General features: G+C 35.4%; 1 protein-coding gene across 4 annotated transcripts in view; it reads left to right on the forward strand.

The window, feature by feature from the left end:
- The window catches only part of Dmxl1 (Dmx like 1), a 131476-nt gene that overhangs the window by 30141 nt on the left and 85103 nt on the right, over positions 1-16232 (forward strand). For all 4 annotated transcript variants that reach the window (XM_029471979.2, XM_029471981.2, XM_021150434.3 and 1 more), the window contains exons 10-17: positions 3286-3498; positions 4341-4594; positions 4710-5394; positions 5478-5599; positions 8149-8238; positions 8319-8421; positions 11190-11309; positions 11862-12083. In XM_029471979.2, coding sequence (XP_029327839.1) covers positions 3286-3498; positions 4341-4594; positions 4710-5394; positions 5478-5599; positions 8149-8238; positions 8319-8421; positions 11190-11309; positions 11862-12083 — 1809 coding nt within the window. The remainder of the gene's footprint in view (positions 1-3285; positions 3499-4340; positions 4595-4709; positions 5395-5477; positions 5600-8148; positions 8239-8318; positions 8422-11189; positions 11310-11861; positions 12084-16232) is intronic.

Consider the following 16232-nt stretch of genomic DNA (forward strand, 5'->3'; position numbering starts at 1 on the left):
TTAAAGTAGTATATCAAAGTGTTTTTTTTTTTAAAAGGCAATACTTACACATAATTAATACCACCTTTATGGAAGGTGGAAATAAATGACTCCTTTGATTTTTACACTTTAGTCCCTTTCTCTAGAACAAAAATTTATTTTTTTATATCTTGTAGAATATAGTCCCTCCTTCTCTTTTCCTATCTTTTTTCTTTACTCTCCCCCTCTTCCCTCTCTAGACAGAGTCTAGTTATATAGCCAAAGCTGGCCTCGATATTACAGAATATTCTTAAGCATCAATTAAGCAGAACCAATTTCCATGGAGCTGAAATTGCAGTATTGCATTTTCAAAGAAATATAGCAGTGGAATTATCAGTTAATAACTTGAATAGAATTCTGTCTACCAGAGTGAACTCTGCTAAGTTAAAGTATAGAAATACTTTTGATTTATTTGGTTGACTGTAATCTTAGTTGTAAAAGTATTCATGGGCTAAGAAAAATATGTCAGAATATTGAATCATCTTTATTAAAAAGTTACTTAGATTTGGGAAAGATCATCTTTATCAAATATGTAATATTGACAGTGCTTATACACCAGTTACCTATAAAGTTAGTGGCATAATTTTGAAGGCTCCTGGTGAGTCAAGGACCAGGATTAGGTTGTAGTAAAGCTCACTGGTAAAGTGATTTTCTAGCATGGATGAGGCCCTTGCTTTGAGTTGCAGCACCTTAGAAAAAAATGAAATAAATTTCAAAAGCAACAATATTACAAGAATAACGAAAGCCTGAATTCTCAGAAAATGCTTAGGAGATTATTTGAGAGAAGAGCCCTGAGTTTGAGTGTGGCACCTCCTTGACAAGCTTCCAATAAGGAGAACTAAAACTTTCTTTAAGTTATAGATCACCTAGGAAAACAGTGATGGTTTGAATAAGAGTGGCTCCCACAGTTTCACATTTGAATGCCTAGTCACCAGGGAGTGGCACTATTTGGAAGGATTAGCAGGATTAGGAGTGTCCCTGTTGAAGGAAGTACTTCACTGGGCATGGGCTTTGAGGTTTGCAAAGTCCATACCAGGCTAGCTCTCTGCCTACAGAACAAAATGTCGAACTCTCAGCTTCTCCAGCACCTGTATGCCACCATGCTCCCCACCATAATAATAATGCACTAACCTCTGAAACTGTAAGCAAGCCCCAATTAAATGCTTCTTTTATGAAAGTTTCCTTGTCGTGGTGTCTCTTAATAGCAGTAGAACAGTGATTGAGACAAAATCTTACAACATGGCAAAACAAAATATCGTTGAATCTCATTTCTAGGTCTTATATCTTAACCGTGAAAGTTTGTTGCAAAACTAACATGTTCCTTGAGTGGGGCATTAGTGCACAAAATGCTGAGTTTTCTTCAGTTAGAATACCTTGCTAAAAGCCAGCAGTATTTCTTCTCTGTGTACTTAACAGTTGTAATGCCTATTGTCAGTTAACAGCATTGCAATCTTCTTTGAATTTGTGTCAGCCACAGATGAGAAAGCCTTTCCATAACTTCTTGGAGAAGTGCCATTTCAGTTCCAAGTTCTACCCAGTAACAGTGAAACTGGCAAATCAGGCTTTCAGCTACTTGCTTACTCTATACCAGTGTAGAAATTAGAGATAGTGTTAGGAACTGGAGGGAAAATGACACTGTAAATAGCTGTTGTCCTGCTCTCTTGAAGTCTGTAATCAGATGTAGAATAGGTAAATAAATAATCAAAATAATTATGCTACTGTATAGATAGAAACAGGAACTCTTGGATTGGAAACATTAGAACTTGCCTCTGATAGTAGAATCAAGTGAAAGGTTCTTTCCGGTACCATTCATCTCTTCTGGTGTTGTTTCTATTTTTGCCTTTACTATAGATAAATCAAACAGATAATTCTGTTGATTTTTAAAAATCTTTTATCATGGAAAAAGCTTAATTTGTGGAATATTGTTTGTGTTTTTTAAGTCCATTGCAGCCTTTATAGTTCTATTGATAACAACATGATTCAGATTTTATTGACATGATAGACTTGAATTTTCTTTATCTTTGTAGCAACTGATTGGATTTGTACTTCAGTATACATAATTAAATACTTAAAAATAATGCTAAGAAATATTTTTTCTTATTTTTTTCATAGAATATATTTTGATCCTGTTTTACTCCCCCCAAACTTCTTGAGAGCCTCCCTACTATTGGATTTTGTTTGTGTTATGTTCACCCCAGCTCCCCTCCAAAACAGAAAAAAACAATAAGACAAAAGTACCAAAACAAAAAGCTGACCATGGAGTCTGTTTAGTGTTGGTCAGTTATTTCCGGGTATGGGGCATGCTCTGGAATGTACTTACTGTATCCGGTGGCATTCCCTTGTAGAAAGCTGATTTCCTTGTAGAAAGTCGCTAAGTATCTCTTAGAGCTGGGACTTGGTGTCCATCTCCCCCTTTCAGGACTGGGCCCCCATCTGCCTTGAATGTTGCAGACCTGGTGTGTGCTGCCATAGTTTCTGTGAGTTCATATGAGCATCAATCCTGTTGTGTCTGGAAGACACTGTTTCTTTGGTGTTATCCTTTATTTTGGGCTCTTAAAATCTTTCTGCCTCCTCTTACGTTTAGCGCCATCAACCTTGTATGGAAGGATTTGATGAAGACACTCATTTAAGGCTGACTGCTACAAAGGCTCAGGAAACTTTCCAGTAGACGGTTTACATATGGCTTTCCAAATGCCCTTTAGTGTTAGTTGTCCCTCTTCATATTTACCTCTTTTGTCCTGTCTTCTCATCCCTTGACATTTAATTCCCCTATTCTATTTTCCCCTTTATCTCTCCTTAACACTATATTCTACTTCACCATCCTTAAGAGATCTTTTTCTTCCCCCAGGTTCCTTACTAATTTCTAATGTCTGTGGTTATTTGATTATAACACATATGTCAAAAACTTAAAAGCTGAAGTCCACATATGAGAGAAAAACATTCAGTGTTTACCCCTTGGGTTCTGGATTACCTCACTCAGCATGTTTTTCTAGCTTCATCCATTTACCTGCAAATTTATTTTATTAAACAGCTGAATAATATTCTGTTGTATAAATGTATCACTTTTTCATTATCCATTTACCAACTGATAGATAGCTAGGCTGTTTCCGAATTCTGGTTGTAAAATAACTTTTAAGTTAAACTTAAAACTAGATAAATTTATCTCAAACTAAAGAGTAAGTAAAATGTCAATAATGAAAATAGAAATTGTGTATGCTATGTTATAGAGGTTCAAAATATGTATTTGTCATTTGTTTTTCTTTATAGATATCCCACTTCTTCCATCTATTACATCCTTGAGTTTAAGTGAAAATGAAGAGAAATGTGGACCTTTTGTGGTACACTGGTTAAACAATAAAGAGTTACATTTTACTTTGTCCATGGAAGTCTTCTTACAGCAACTTAGAAAAAGTTTTGAACAGCCCTTGTCTGAAGCCAGTGTAGAAGATTCTATTCAGGCAGACGTAAAATCTGATGAAGGTAAAGTTTAAGAAGGATGAAATTTTAAATTTGCAGTCCAAAATAAGTAGCTTTTATGAGGATAAAACTACTTATTATATGAGATAATTTCCCACGGTCATTATGGCATAATGTAAATATGGACTAGCTTATTTAATAACTGGGTATAGATATTTTTGCTTACATTACTTTTTTTTCAGAGCTTTCTGTTGTTTTGGATTTGTCAGCCTGTAAGGCTTGTGACTTTATGACTTATGTATGGATTAATGGCATCAAATATATTATCTCATACACTACATAACTACTTTCCTGAATCTGCAATTTAAATATAGTTGATTTATATGTACATTAGAGTTGAGAAACACTGTCTGAAAGAAGAGGCAATTATGCTTACCACTAACACCACAGTGCTTTGTATTCATCATGCTGTTGGATGTGGAGAAGGAAGAGGGCAGGGAGAGAGTACAAGTGTTTTCTCTGTGTCTTGGCTCAGAACTGATACATTCCCCTTCCACTCTGATTACACTGGCAAAAGAGAATCACAGAGTCCCAAGTGGTCTCATTTTCTAGCCAGTTTGTAAGCTTTTATTTATTTTTCATTTAAATTTGATCAAAAAATTTGTAATTGCCTCTTTTAATATTCCTCATCCAGGAGTTGAGGAAAGGGTATTGAGTCTGGGCTTTTTAAAAGAGGTAAAGATATGCATGTTCACAGCCCTGCCAGATGTCTGATTACTAAGTTAACTTCGTTGATCTTATTTCTTGTTAATACAAAAGTATGTTTTTTCACTTTTAATTCATTTAGAAAGCTCTGTTTTAATTTGTAGTGATAATTTTATTGGTTCATGAACTCTTGCTTATAGAAATGGATGATGGTGTTGATGATTTAAAAATAAATCATGAAAAGAAGGAATTGGGTGAAGACAAAATGTTACCAAGTTCAAGTTTTACACCATTATCTTCAGCCGCCATCGATCATCAGATTGAAGTGCTTCTGTCTGAATGGAGTAAAAACGCCGACATGCTTTTCAGTATTCATCCCATGGATGGGTCTTTACTAGTTTGGCATGTAGATTGGCTGGATGAGTACCAGCCTGGTATGTTTCGTCAAGTTCAGGTACTGTTAATCATCTATGATGAGCTAATTCTTTTTTTTTTTTTTAAATGTAAAAACTTTTTTTAACATGTTTTTATGTAATTATATGTTCTAATACCCACTTTCTTAATTTTAGGTGTCCTTTGTTTCCAGAATTCCTGTAGCTTTCCCCACAGGTGATGCAAACTCTCTTTGTAAAAGCATAGTGATGTATGCCTGTACCAAGAACGTTGACTTGGCTATTCAACAAGGAAAACAGAGACCTACTGGCCTCACTCGTTCCACATCAATGCTTATCTCCTCTGCTCACAGTAAATCATCAAATAACTTAAAATTAAGTATTTTTACCCCTAATGTTATGATGATTTCAAAGCATGCTGATGGTTCTTTGAATCAGTGGCTGGTTAGTTTTGCTGAGGAATCTGCTTTTTCTACAGTGCTTAGTATTTCTCACAAATCCAGATATTGTGGTCATCGTTTTCATCTTAATGACTTAGCTTGCCACTCGGTATTACCTTTATTACTGACAACGTCACACCATAATGCATTAAGGACACCAAATGTTGGTAACCAAAAGCAAGCTCATGATGCTATAAATACTGAAGAATGCTCCTTGGCACAACAAAATAAAAGCAACATTGATATGGCATTTCAAGATCCCAATGCAATTTACAGTGAGCTTATTCTTTGGAGGGTCGATCCAGTTGGGCCACTATCTTTTTCTGGAGGAGTATCTGAACTTGCCCGGATTAATTCTCTTCATGTTTCTGCCTTTTCCAATGTGGCATGGCTCCCTACGCTCATACCCAGTTACTGTCTAGGTAAGCACACTGATTTCTAGTGATTTAGATTTTAAAAAACTTACTGAAAGGTTGCATTTTAAATGTTTCTAAATACTTTCTAGGTGCATACTGCAACTCTCCTAGTGCATGCTTTGTAGCTAGTGATGGACAGTATCTGAGGTTATATGAAGCAGTTATTGATGCCAAGAAACTTTTATATGAGCTTTCCAACCCTGAAATTTCTGTAAGTACAAGCTATGTGAAGTTTTTGGATTCTTAACCTGTCCTTACTTGACCTGTTCTAGAATTGTGGCCTATAATTTGTGACACTTGTATAGTGATTTTAAGTTTAGCTCCTTCATTATTTCTAGGCTGGGGTTGAGCTCCTCATTATTATTGTTGTTTTGTACTCATGGATCCTGCAACCAAATATGTTGGTTATGTAATAAAACACCAAGGAGGTCATAGTACTTTACAATAAGAGTAGTCAGAAAGAAAAGCAGAGAGTTAGCCTGGTTGAGCATGTATGTCAACAAGCCTGTGGTCCATGAGTTCAAGTCCCAGCCTCTCCCTCCATCCCTCTCCCCAGTCTAGTTATATGCTTCTTTACTCAAAGGTAGATGGAGGCTTCCAACTGTAGAAACTGTTGTTTCCTCTATAGTTAAAAGGAGCTAGAATAATAAGAGTAGAATTTTAATCTTAAACGTGAGAAGAGAAAACCCTTGGCTTAGTTGCAGCTCAAGGAAATCTTTGAAATGTCAGTGTAAGACTTACCATGCTAGAGACCCTCTTCTTCCTAAGCCTAACTAGTGAAAGCCTACTGTCTGTATTTACTGATCCCTCCATTTAGAGAATATTTCTGCGTTTTTCAGTTCTAGTGTTTAGATGAGTTTTTGTTTTGTTTTGTTTTGTTTCGTTTTTCTGTTTGGGTTGGTTACTTGACTTTACAAAAAGAAAAACATTTTTTTAGATGTAGGCTAACCTTGAACACCCAGGCTTTTTTGCTTCTGTCTCCTGTGTGCTCCTGCTGTAGGCATTTGCCATTATGTCAGGCTTATTGGTGTTTTCCAATCTCTCCTGAGGCCGATGGTGCTTAAGCTTCCTGCTTAGGTGATTCTAGCCTAAGTTGCCAATAGTTATTTTTTAATGCTCAGAATGTAAAAGGAGTAGAGTTGTTGCTTAATTATGGTCTTGTGAAGTTTTTTTAAAGCATAATTTTATAAAACTATATCTTGTAAAGTGTATGAGTATGTATGTTGCTTTAGTGAAAAGAGGCATTTATTGAGGGTCTTTCATTTGTTAAGCATTGTTTTAACTGCTGGAAATTTGTCTATAAAAAAGCCAGAAACTGATACTAGAAAGCTCATTCTAGTAAAGCAAGATAGCTGGTGGAAAGGGAACTAGCTAAAAATATGTTAATTAACAAGCACCATGGAGAGAAACAGTGTTGCAAAAGAAATAGGGAGTGTCCCTTATGTTGCTGTTCAAGGGAAAGCTTTATAGAAAACACATGAAGGAATTGAATGAGCTAGACATGTGGCTACAGGAAGAGTGATCCAGAAAGAAGGTTGGCCTGTTCATGGACCCTGCAGCCAAAATGTGTGATTATATAACAAAACACTAAGGAGGTCTTAGTGCAATAAATAAAGCTAGTTAGAGTAGTCAAAGAGAAAAGAGAGAGTTAGCCTGGTCAGATCCTTTGGACTTTTGCCTAAAATGACATGGAAACCATTGAAAATTATACTCATGTGATAATAATTTGATGTAGGATTTTTAAAAATAGGTTACTATTATGACTTAAGCCCCACTGTGCAAAAAAGTAGAGTGAGGGAGACTAATTTAAAAAGCTATTACATTAGTCTAGGAGAAAAGTTAAGGAATCAAGAATGGCAATGAGTGTTAATGTTAGAAACACTGAAAACTTGTCAAGTATTAGATGTAGTTTGAATGTGAATACTTAGGATTGGACAGGATTTTGTATGTGAGAAAAAAATGACTCATAATTCTTGTCAGCTAAGCATAAAGTAGACTTGCTATGGTTGAAATAAGGAAGAATGTAGGACTAGCAGATTTGGAAAGGTAGAATTTAAGAATTTTGCTTTGGACATAGCATCCAAGAGGTTCAATAAAGTGGCCTTTAGATTTTAGAGGAAAGTCTGAGCTGAAGATATAAAGTAAGTATCTGAGTCTAGACATGGTGGCACATCCCTTCAATCCCAGCATTCAGCAGGCAGAGACAGGCAGATTTCTGTGAGTTCCAAGCTAGCCTGGTATGCATATTGAGTTCTAGTCCCAGTCCCACTAACATGGAAAAAAACTTACCTGAAATTTAAATAGAACATTATTACTGTAGAGAAACTATCCTATTGATGACTAATTAGGAAACTCTTAGTCAGGGAATGTAGCTCAGTGAGACAGCATACGTTTATGAGGACTTGGGTTTCATTCCCAATACCACAACAAAATAAATAAATAGGATATCCTGAACAATTGATGTTTTAAAAGCATTGCTTATAGTATATTAAGAAGTTGAGGATAGTCTTTCACTTTGGTTGATATAAATTATTTTCCACCTAAGCTTACCAAGTGTTGCCTTTCCCCCTCTGTACCTACTAATATAGCTATATTCGAATCATTTCTGTGTAGTTTCTATTAAGTTAAAATTCTATATTGTTTATAGTTGAAAGAAACTATATTTATACTACTTGAGTTCATGATTTATCTTAATGAAATTTTGTTTTTAGGGTTTTTTTATTATTAAAGAAGTTTTTTTTTTTTTTTTTTTTTTAACAGAAATATGTTGGTGAAGTGTTTAACATTGTCAGTCAGCAATCAACAGCCAGACCAGGATGCATTATTGCATTAGATTCTATTACCAAGCTTGTAAGTATTATTTTTCTTCTATTTATCATTAAGTAAATGACCTGTATATGTCAATTTATGTTGTTATTTATTTACTTCAGCATGGCAGAAAAACCCAGTTGCTTCATGTTTTTCAAGAAGACTTCATTTTGAATAACCTTGAGAAGAAACGTCTGGGAGTAGATAACATTTTATTGGATTCAGGTAAGGAAGAATTTTGATATGATGATAGTATTTGCAGCTTATATTATATAGTTAATAAAGATGAACTAATACAGCTCAAGTTGTATTTCAGGTTGGTATTTTTATCATAAATACTACCTTTTTCTTCTGAGTATGAATTTATATTCTTATTTATATGGTCTGATTAAGTAGCTTAACCTTGCCTTAAATCCCATGCTCAAGCTATTCTCTTGCCTCAGCCTCCTGAATAGCTTGAATACAGACATACAGGCCTTCTCCTGGCTTAGCTTTTTACTCTTAACCAGGAAATAGAAAAAAACAACAAAAAACTGAAATACCACAAATCAAAGCAATTGACTGTTCCTCGGTTGTATGTTACTTTACTCTTAGTTCCCACCTGCTGCCTGCTCTCCTTCCAAGACATTAAGCTAAGATTGAGCCTTACCCCTAGCCCAGTTTCATGTTACTTTAAGTACACAGTAGGTGGTGTCTATTATTGCCATAGTGAGCGAGTGAGTGAGTGAGTGAGTGAGTGAGTGAGTGATCTTTATATGGATGGATTACTGACTTGAATAATGTAGACACCTGGCTTTTCAGAAGCCCATAATTTAGATAGATAGATAGATAGATAGATAGATAGATAGATAGATAGATATGTCATTAAACAGTATCTTAATATAAATATTTATTAGTAAAACCTGGCTTTCCAGATGCCCATAATCTAAATAAATAAATAGTAATGCCATTAAACAGAGTCTTAATATAAATATTTACTAGTAAAACATTTAGAATAAAAGTTAACTTTTAATTAAATTCTACCACCTAACCTTATTGTTATCTTGCATGAAGTAAAACTGAGAAAATAGAGATAAAATTTCTTGGTTATCAGACTTAATTACAGAGGCAGACCAAACTGGGTAAAATTTTCCTGAAGACTAAAATCCGAAGTAAGCAATTACACTATGTCAGTCAAGTCAGTTATTAAGTCTCAGATAACATTAACTACATGATTTGTTCAAGGATTTCTCTTACAAGTACATTGTTTCTTCTGTTTCCCACTTGTCTTCTGAGAAGCATTCCTTAGAGCTCTGCCCATTGGTAGTTTCTTATTGTGATTTCAGTTAATGTTTTATGGTATTCCCTGAGCTTTCATGAACTGTAAAAGCACACTTTTTTCATGTGGTTTTGTAGTTCTGGACATCCTGGCCATTTTTTTTAAAATGAAGGGAGTAAAGGGATGGTAAGCTGGCTCAGACAGTGAAATGCTTGTCACATAGCATGAAGGGTCTGAGGTTGATCTCTAGAACTCATGTTTAAAAAGCTGGACACAGCCGTACATTTGTAATGCTAATATTGCAGAGACAGATGCATTTTGAAGTGAGAGACCTGTGTCAACATACAAAGGAGAGAGTGCTTGTGAAAGAGTTTAGCATCAACCTCTGACCTCAACACACTTGTACATACTTGAGCACCCCCCACCCCCAAAAATTCTATTCAAGATTGAGAGAAAAAACAAACTAACAGAGCAGATATGCTGTAAATCTTGTCATCTGCTAGGAGGAGGTTAAAGAGAAAAATACAAGCCTTTGAAAGTTAGTATCTGAGAAAGCAAACGTGTCTGCAGTGGAGGACAAGGACCACATGGCAAGGGTAGGGAGCAACTTAAGGAAGAGTGAGCAAGAGGACCAGAGTGTTGCAGAAAGCATGCCCAGGCTTTGACCAGTGTTTGAAAAGAATAGAAAGCCTTGTGAGATGGAGAATGCTTTTAATCTCGGCTCTTGTGAATCTGAGGCAGCTAGAAGTTTGAGGTCAGCCTGGTTTACATAGTGAGCTCCATGCCAGACAAGGCTATGTAGTGAGACCCTGTCTAAAAAACGTTGAAAGGAAAGAATAGGCAAAAGGAAAATTCCATCAGATGACATGGCAAAGGAACCACAGTGCTGCATGATAGTTGGCCCTGCAAGTGGCTGCACGTGCCTGCATCCTATTTTTAATAAATACATTACAACTAAAAGTTTTAAGGGAATTTACTCTGCATTACAGTAAATTTTGCTATGCTGCTTATGTTTCTAATATTTTCTAAGATTCTTTTATTTTAATTTTTTTCTTTTTAAAACCAAATACATGATCTAGTATTTCTTAAAATACTCAAGGAATTTTTACTGATTATACTTTTTAAAAGACATTACTTTTATTATTATTGTTTGCCTGAAAATACCTATGGAGTTATATTTTTATCTTTTGTTCTATCAAGAAAAATATTTTTCAAATACTATTATCAGGGTATTCTTTTGTTTTTATTGTAATAATCAAAAATAGAATGATTGGCCTTATCGTCTCTTTTCTTTTAATTCTTATAATTTGAGTAGCTCACTTAAACTTTATTTTCAGACTTCCCCTTTGAGTTAGTCCCCTGATATAGAAAGGTTTAAGATTCTTAGAATTACCTTTCAGGACTACCCAGTGAGGTTGGTTTGTCTCTGTCTCCCCCAGTGATTGTGTGTGCTATCTCACTGTGAACAGTTCCAAAGTAATGACTATATTAGGAATTTTAAGGTTAAAAATGCTCAAAGTAAACATTTAAAATTTAGATCTTGGAAGTGAAATTTACATATAGCATGTATATAATTAAAATTTCAAATTAATGCAAATTCATGTACTAATGACCCATTTTGTAATCTGCTTTGCATTTTAAAGTTTCTATAAAAAAATAAACTATTTTAACTTCATATATTATGTATACCATCTCATCCATCTGTCATAATGAAAAATATTCCTGATGTCAACAGACAGCTCATGTAATGGATTTTCTGAAAAGTTCTACCTGGTTGTGATAGAGTGTACTGAAGACAACCGTTCACTGTTACGCATGTGGAATTTACACTTAAGGTCAATTCCTGTCTCACTGGGTAAGTCTACTTTGTTTTTTGTATATTCAGATAGACCTGCACTTCAAGAAAGTATACATACACAAGTAGAAAACTTTAGGCCTTTTTTATTTTAAAGAAATTCATTTTTACTTCATTAAATAATTCATGAAATCCTACATATTTAACCGAGAAACAATTTTACAAACTATATGTATTCTTATAAGTAATATTAATATTAATGTATAATTATTCAAAGTAATGGGTTTATTATTACCTTTTCATGTATGTGTATAGTTACTTGACCATATCCTTCCTTTCACTCTTCTTCCTCCTCCTATTATCTTTTCTTGAACCTATCTTCCTTACCATTGTTTATAGAGTGAGTTTTGAAACCATTTTAAATACTGCTGATAATTATAGTTTATTTAGAATACCGAAAGTAAAACAGCTTTCTTTCTTTTTGTAAATAGTCACCAATGTGTCTACAATGTTATCTTTTATATTTCAGCTATTTATTTAAATGTAGTGATTACAATACTTATTCGTAAAGGATTCCCTCCCAGATTTTGGTTTTGTTTTTTTGTTTTATAGATGAAAGAATAGACGCAAAAATATCAGAAGCTAGTTGGCTACCAGAAGACCATTATTCCTCTTCTCCAGAGAAGATTCTATCTCCATTTTCACAGAAATTCCAGGCTTGCAGAGCTAATCTCCAGAGTACCAGCAAGTTGTCTCTCTTCTCTGAAATGGTATACAGCAAAGAGTTGGCTTTGCCAGAAGGAGCTGAGATAATAAGTGTTAAGCCTTCAGCAGGTTTGTAAAATTTACCACAGAGACTAGTCCAACTTTGTAAGCCTTGACTGCTTACCAGGGTTAAAGTAAATACTGTCCCTCACTCTGAAGTACATACAAAGCAGTGTGTACTTTGAATGTACATTGAAGACTTACTATGTTTTTAGGTTATATGACATTTATCAGCCAACTCTATTTACTTTTCTTACTGCTTTGAGTAAATATCTGAAAAAGCAACCTAAGAAAGGTTTATTTTGGCTACAGTTCCAAGGTATAGACTATCATCGCAGGAACTTGAACTGGCTGGTCACATGAAACAGAACCATACATACATGGATGCTGGTGTTCAGCTTAGTTTACTCTTTGTGTTATTTACTTTTCTATTGTCATAATAGATCATACTATTGATCATAGGAAACATTTAATTAGACTTAACATTTTAGAGACTTAAGAGTTTTATCATGGCAGGGTGGTAGGACAGTAGGGCAGCAAGCAGCAGCTTGCCTGGAACAGCAACTGAGAATTCACAACTTGAAAAGCAGAAAACAGAGCACACTGGGACTGGCCCAAGTTGTAGAAAACCTTACAGCTTCATCTTCTGTGGCACTTCCTCCAGCACAGCCACTCTTCCTAGTCCTTACAGTTCTACCAACTGGGAACCAAGAATTCAAATATTCGAACCTCCATGAGCCTTTCTCAGTCAAACCACCACACTTTTTTGTTCAGTCTAAGAATCAGCCCATTGAATTGTTTTACCAGGTTTAGAGTGGGTCTGACTTCCATTAATGGAACCTAAAACCTCCCTCATAAACTTGCCTAGACCTTTGTTTCCATGGTGACTCTAAATCCCTGCAAATTGACAAAACTATCACATTAGACAAAGTGAAAGTTTATAGGTGGTAACAAACATTACCCCGTTTGCCACCTATTTTAGTATTTATAGTAGTTTCTGGAGCCATGTGCTAATAAGATGGACCATTCAAGGTGCCTTGATTCTGAGGCATCATTCAGACTGCATTCTGAGAATGCTATCTCTAGACCTGGAGCAGCAGCATTCTGTGAACTTGTTAGAAATAAAGTTACTGATTTGTGCACAGTAGCTTAGTGCCCAGTTATCTAATAAGCATTTCATGTATTTGACCTATGTGTATCGATAATATAAAACAAAATGTAAAGTCTTTATTTTTGGACTGTTTATAAACAGGAGTATCTCAAAGTGGTCTTAAATTCTCCAACTCACTCTTTTTATTCAGCCTTCCAAGTGCAGGGACTGTAGTCACTCCAAACTATTCTCAATCACCTATTTATTAAATAATCAAATTCTTATGGAAGTATGACACTTTATCACAGACACTAGGTTAGAGACCAGCAAGCCTGCTGTAAGTAACAAGTATGCTGGTGACTTGTGTTTTCAGGGAGAGAGTCAGTGTGCTCAGGTTCTAAAACAGTGGCTATCAAGCTTTCTAATGCTGCAGCCCTGTAATACAGTTCCTCATGTTGTGGTTACCCCAACCCTAAAATTTCATTGCTACTTCATTACTGTAATCTTGTTACTGTTACGAATTGTAATCTGTGTTTTCTGATAATCTTAGCAACTCCTGCAAAAAGGTCGTTTAACTGTCAAAGGGGCTGTGATCCACAGATTGAGAACTACTGTTCTGAGACTACCACTACAGCATCCATGGTTTTAGTCATTTATTCTTTCATTTTCATACTCAAAGTATCTATTTGTTTTTTGTTTGTTTGTTTGTTTATTTGCTTGTTTTTGCTACTTCTCATTCCTTTAACTGATTGCTTAAAGTACGAACTTTTTTCTGTTTCCCAAATGCTATCAGGTACTTTAATCTTTTGTGAAAGGTGAAATTTTTAGGAGTTGAATTGTTAATGATATTCTAACTAATTTTTATATTATGCTTCTACATATTAAAGCATCAGTGTAAGGAAAATTAAAACTAGAAAAAGAATAACTTTAGTATTGACATAATTTTGTTACTTTTCAGAACAGTAGGTCTTCGTTATTGAACTCCAATTAAAGTAAAATAACAAAATAGAGAAACAAAGATGCTTATCATTGACAATTTTTTTGGCCCAATTTATGTGGGAAACAGGTATTTGTTTTATTTCATAAAAGCAGCATGCAGTCAAATCCGGTTTATTCCTGTAATTCCCACAGCTGGAAGGCGAAAGCAGAATTGCTGCAGGTTCAATGCAAGCCTGGTCTACACACCCAATTCCAGGACTTCTTGTGTTATATGAGGCCATACTAAAAAAATAAAAAGATGTTTAGGGAGCATATGGTGAAAGCTTTTCTAGTGTGAGATTTGTTTGTTTGTTTGTTTATTTATTTATTTATTTATTCAGTAAATTCTCTTGGAAAGGATTAAAAATGTTTTTATTCAGTTTAAAGGAATTGACAATGAGCTTAAAGGAATTGTAATGTTACATTTGGTTAAGGCTTTAAAGTTACATTAGTTAAGATGATATGTGCTCTAAAATATGGTATAGAGCCTTATGGGATAAAGGTGTTTGCTATCAGGCCTGACAATCTGTTAATCTACTGTTAATCCCAGAACCCACATTCAGCATCTTTCCTTGGTCACTTTGTATCTTTCTTTAAGATGTATTTTAAATTATGCATGTATGTGTGGGGTATGTGCATGTCAATGCAGATACCTGTGAAAGGCAGCCTGATTCTCTGAAGCTTGAGTTTCAAGTGGTTGCAAACTTCTTAGTTTGGTTACTGAGAATCAGACTTAAGCCATCTGGAAGAGTAGTGGACCTCCCTTACCTGCTGAACTCTCTCTAGCTTTCCACCTTTACTTTTTGAGGCAAGGTCTCTCACTGAATCTGAAGCTCAAACATTTAGCTAGGCCAATAATCAGTCAAACTACCTCTTTCTGACCACTTACTTCTACTCCACAAGGCTAAAGAGCTGCTATTCCCAGCTTTTCTTTTTATATCCCTGTTATTTCCCTCCTTAAATTCCATTTATATGCACTGCTACCATGTCTCTTTTTTTTTTTTTAATAACCCATTTAGTCCAGTTAGTGCTGCCCATATATGCACACATATGGACATTGGAATCCTACCAAGGTCATTAAAAGAATGATTCTCTGTCCTTCAGAAACTTAACCAATTACTCATAGCTCCTCAGTAAGGATTAGTACCTAGATACTATCTACCCACCACTGCCAGAATTTCAGCTGTTTTGATTTTATGCAAGTAACCATGGGTGATTTTGTTCATGAGTGTGATAGCCATGTCATATCCAGAATATAGCATTTCACAAAGCTCCCCCTCCTCCAGCTGACTCTTAGATTCTTTCTGCCTTCTCTTCAGTAATGTTCCAAGAGCTGAGAAGAGGGGGCTTGATATGGGCTGAGCACACAGTCTCTTATTATTAGCACTTGGACCAATTGTGCATCTTTCCATAGACTGCTGCCCACTGCAAAAAGAGGTGTCTCTGACCAAGGTTCAGAGTAGCCTAGGTTATAGATATAAACAAAGATTTAACCGCATGACCATCTAATAAAATAATAATAGCAGCTACTACCCCTGGTCTTTTGACTAGGATTATTATACTGGACATGAAATGTCTTCCTTTGTAGCAGACTTCAGATCCTATCAGTAAGCATTTAGTTACCCTCGCTGATAGGTCAGTATTCTGACAAGCATGGTCCAGAATTGTCTTGTCTCACTCAGTATCCTGCACAGCATCCTCACACTGTGCAAGCTCACCACCATAGAGGAATTTTTCTACTCAGTTTTAGACTGATTCCTCTCTATCCTAAACCAGTGTGTACAGTGTCTATTTCATTATGGTTGGTCATCAAGTGCATCATCAAGCACTGTTGTAGACTTCTAAAGCCTTTCTGACAATAACTAAAAGGGAGGTATACCATACCTTGCACTGTCATTTTTATTTAATAGACTATATATTCTGGGAGTGACATTGTTCTCATATGTAGGATAAGTGCATTTGATCTCTTTTAAGTTGGTTTTTGACAATTAGCTTACTAACCAGTGTGTTTCATGCTCAGCTTTTCGCATGGGTTCTAAATACTCAACCTCAGATCCTTGTACTTGTGCATCAGACACTGAGTCAACTGAACCATCTCCCCAGCCCATTACCTACATTTTCAAATAAATTTGGTAATATGTAGTTATAAT

This window comes from Mus caroli, unplaced genomic scaffold (assembly GCF_978045245.1).
Source record: "Mus caroli unplaced genomic scaffold, Mus_caroli_1 scaffold_19, whole genome shotgun sequence".
Lineage (NCBI taxonomy): Eukaryota > Metazoa > Chordata > Mammalia > Rodentia > Muridae > Mus > Mus caroli.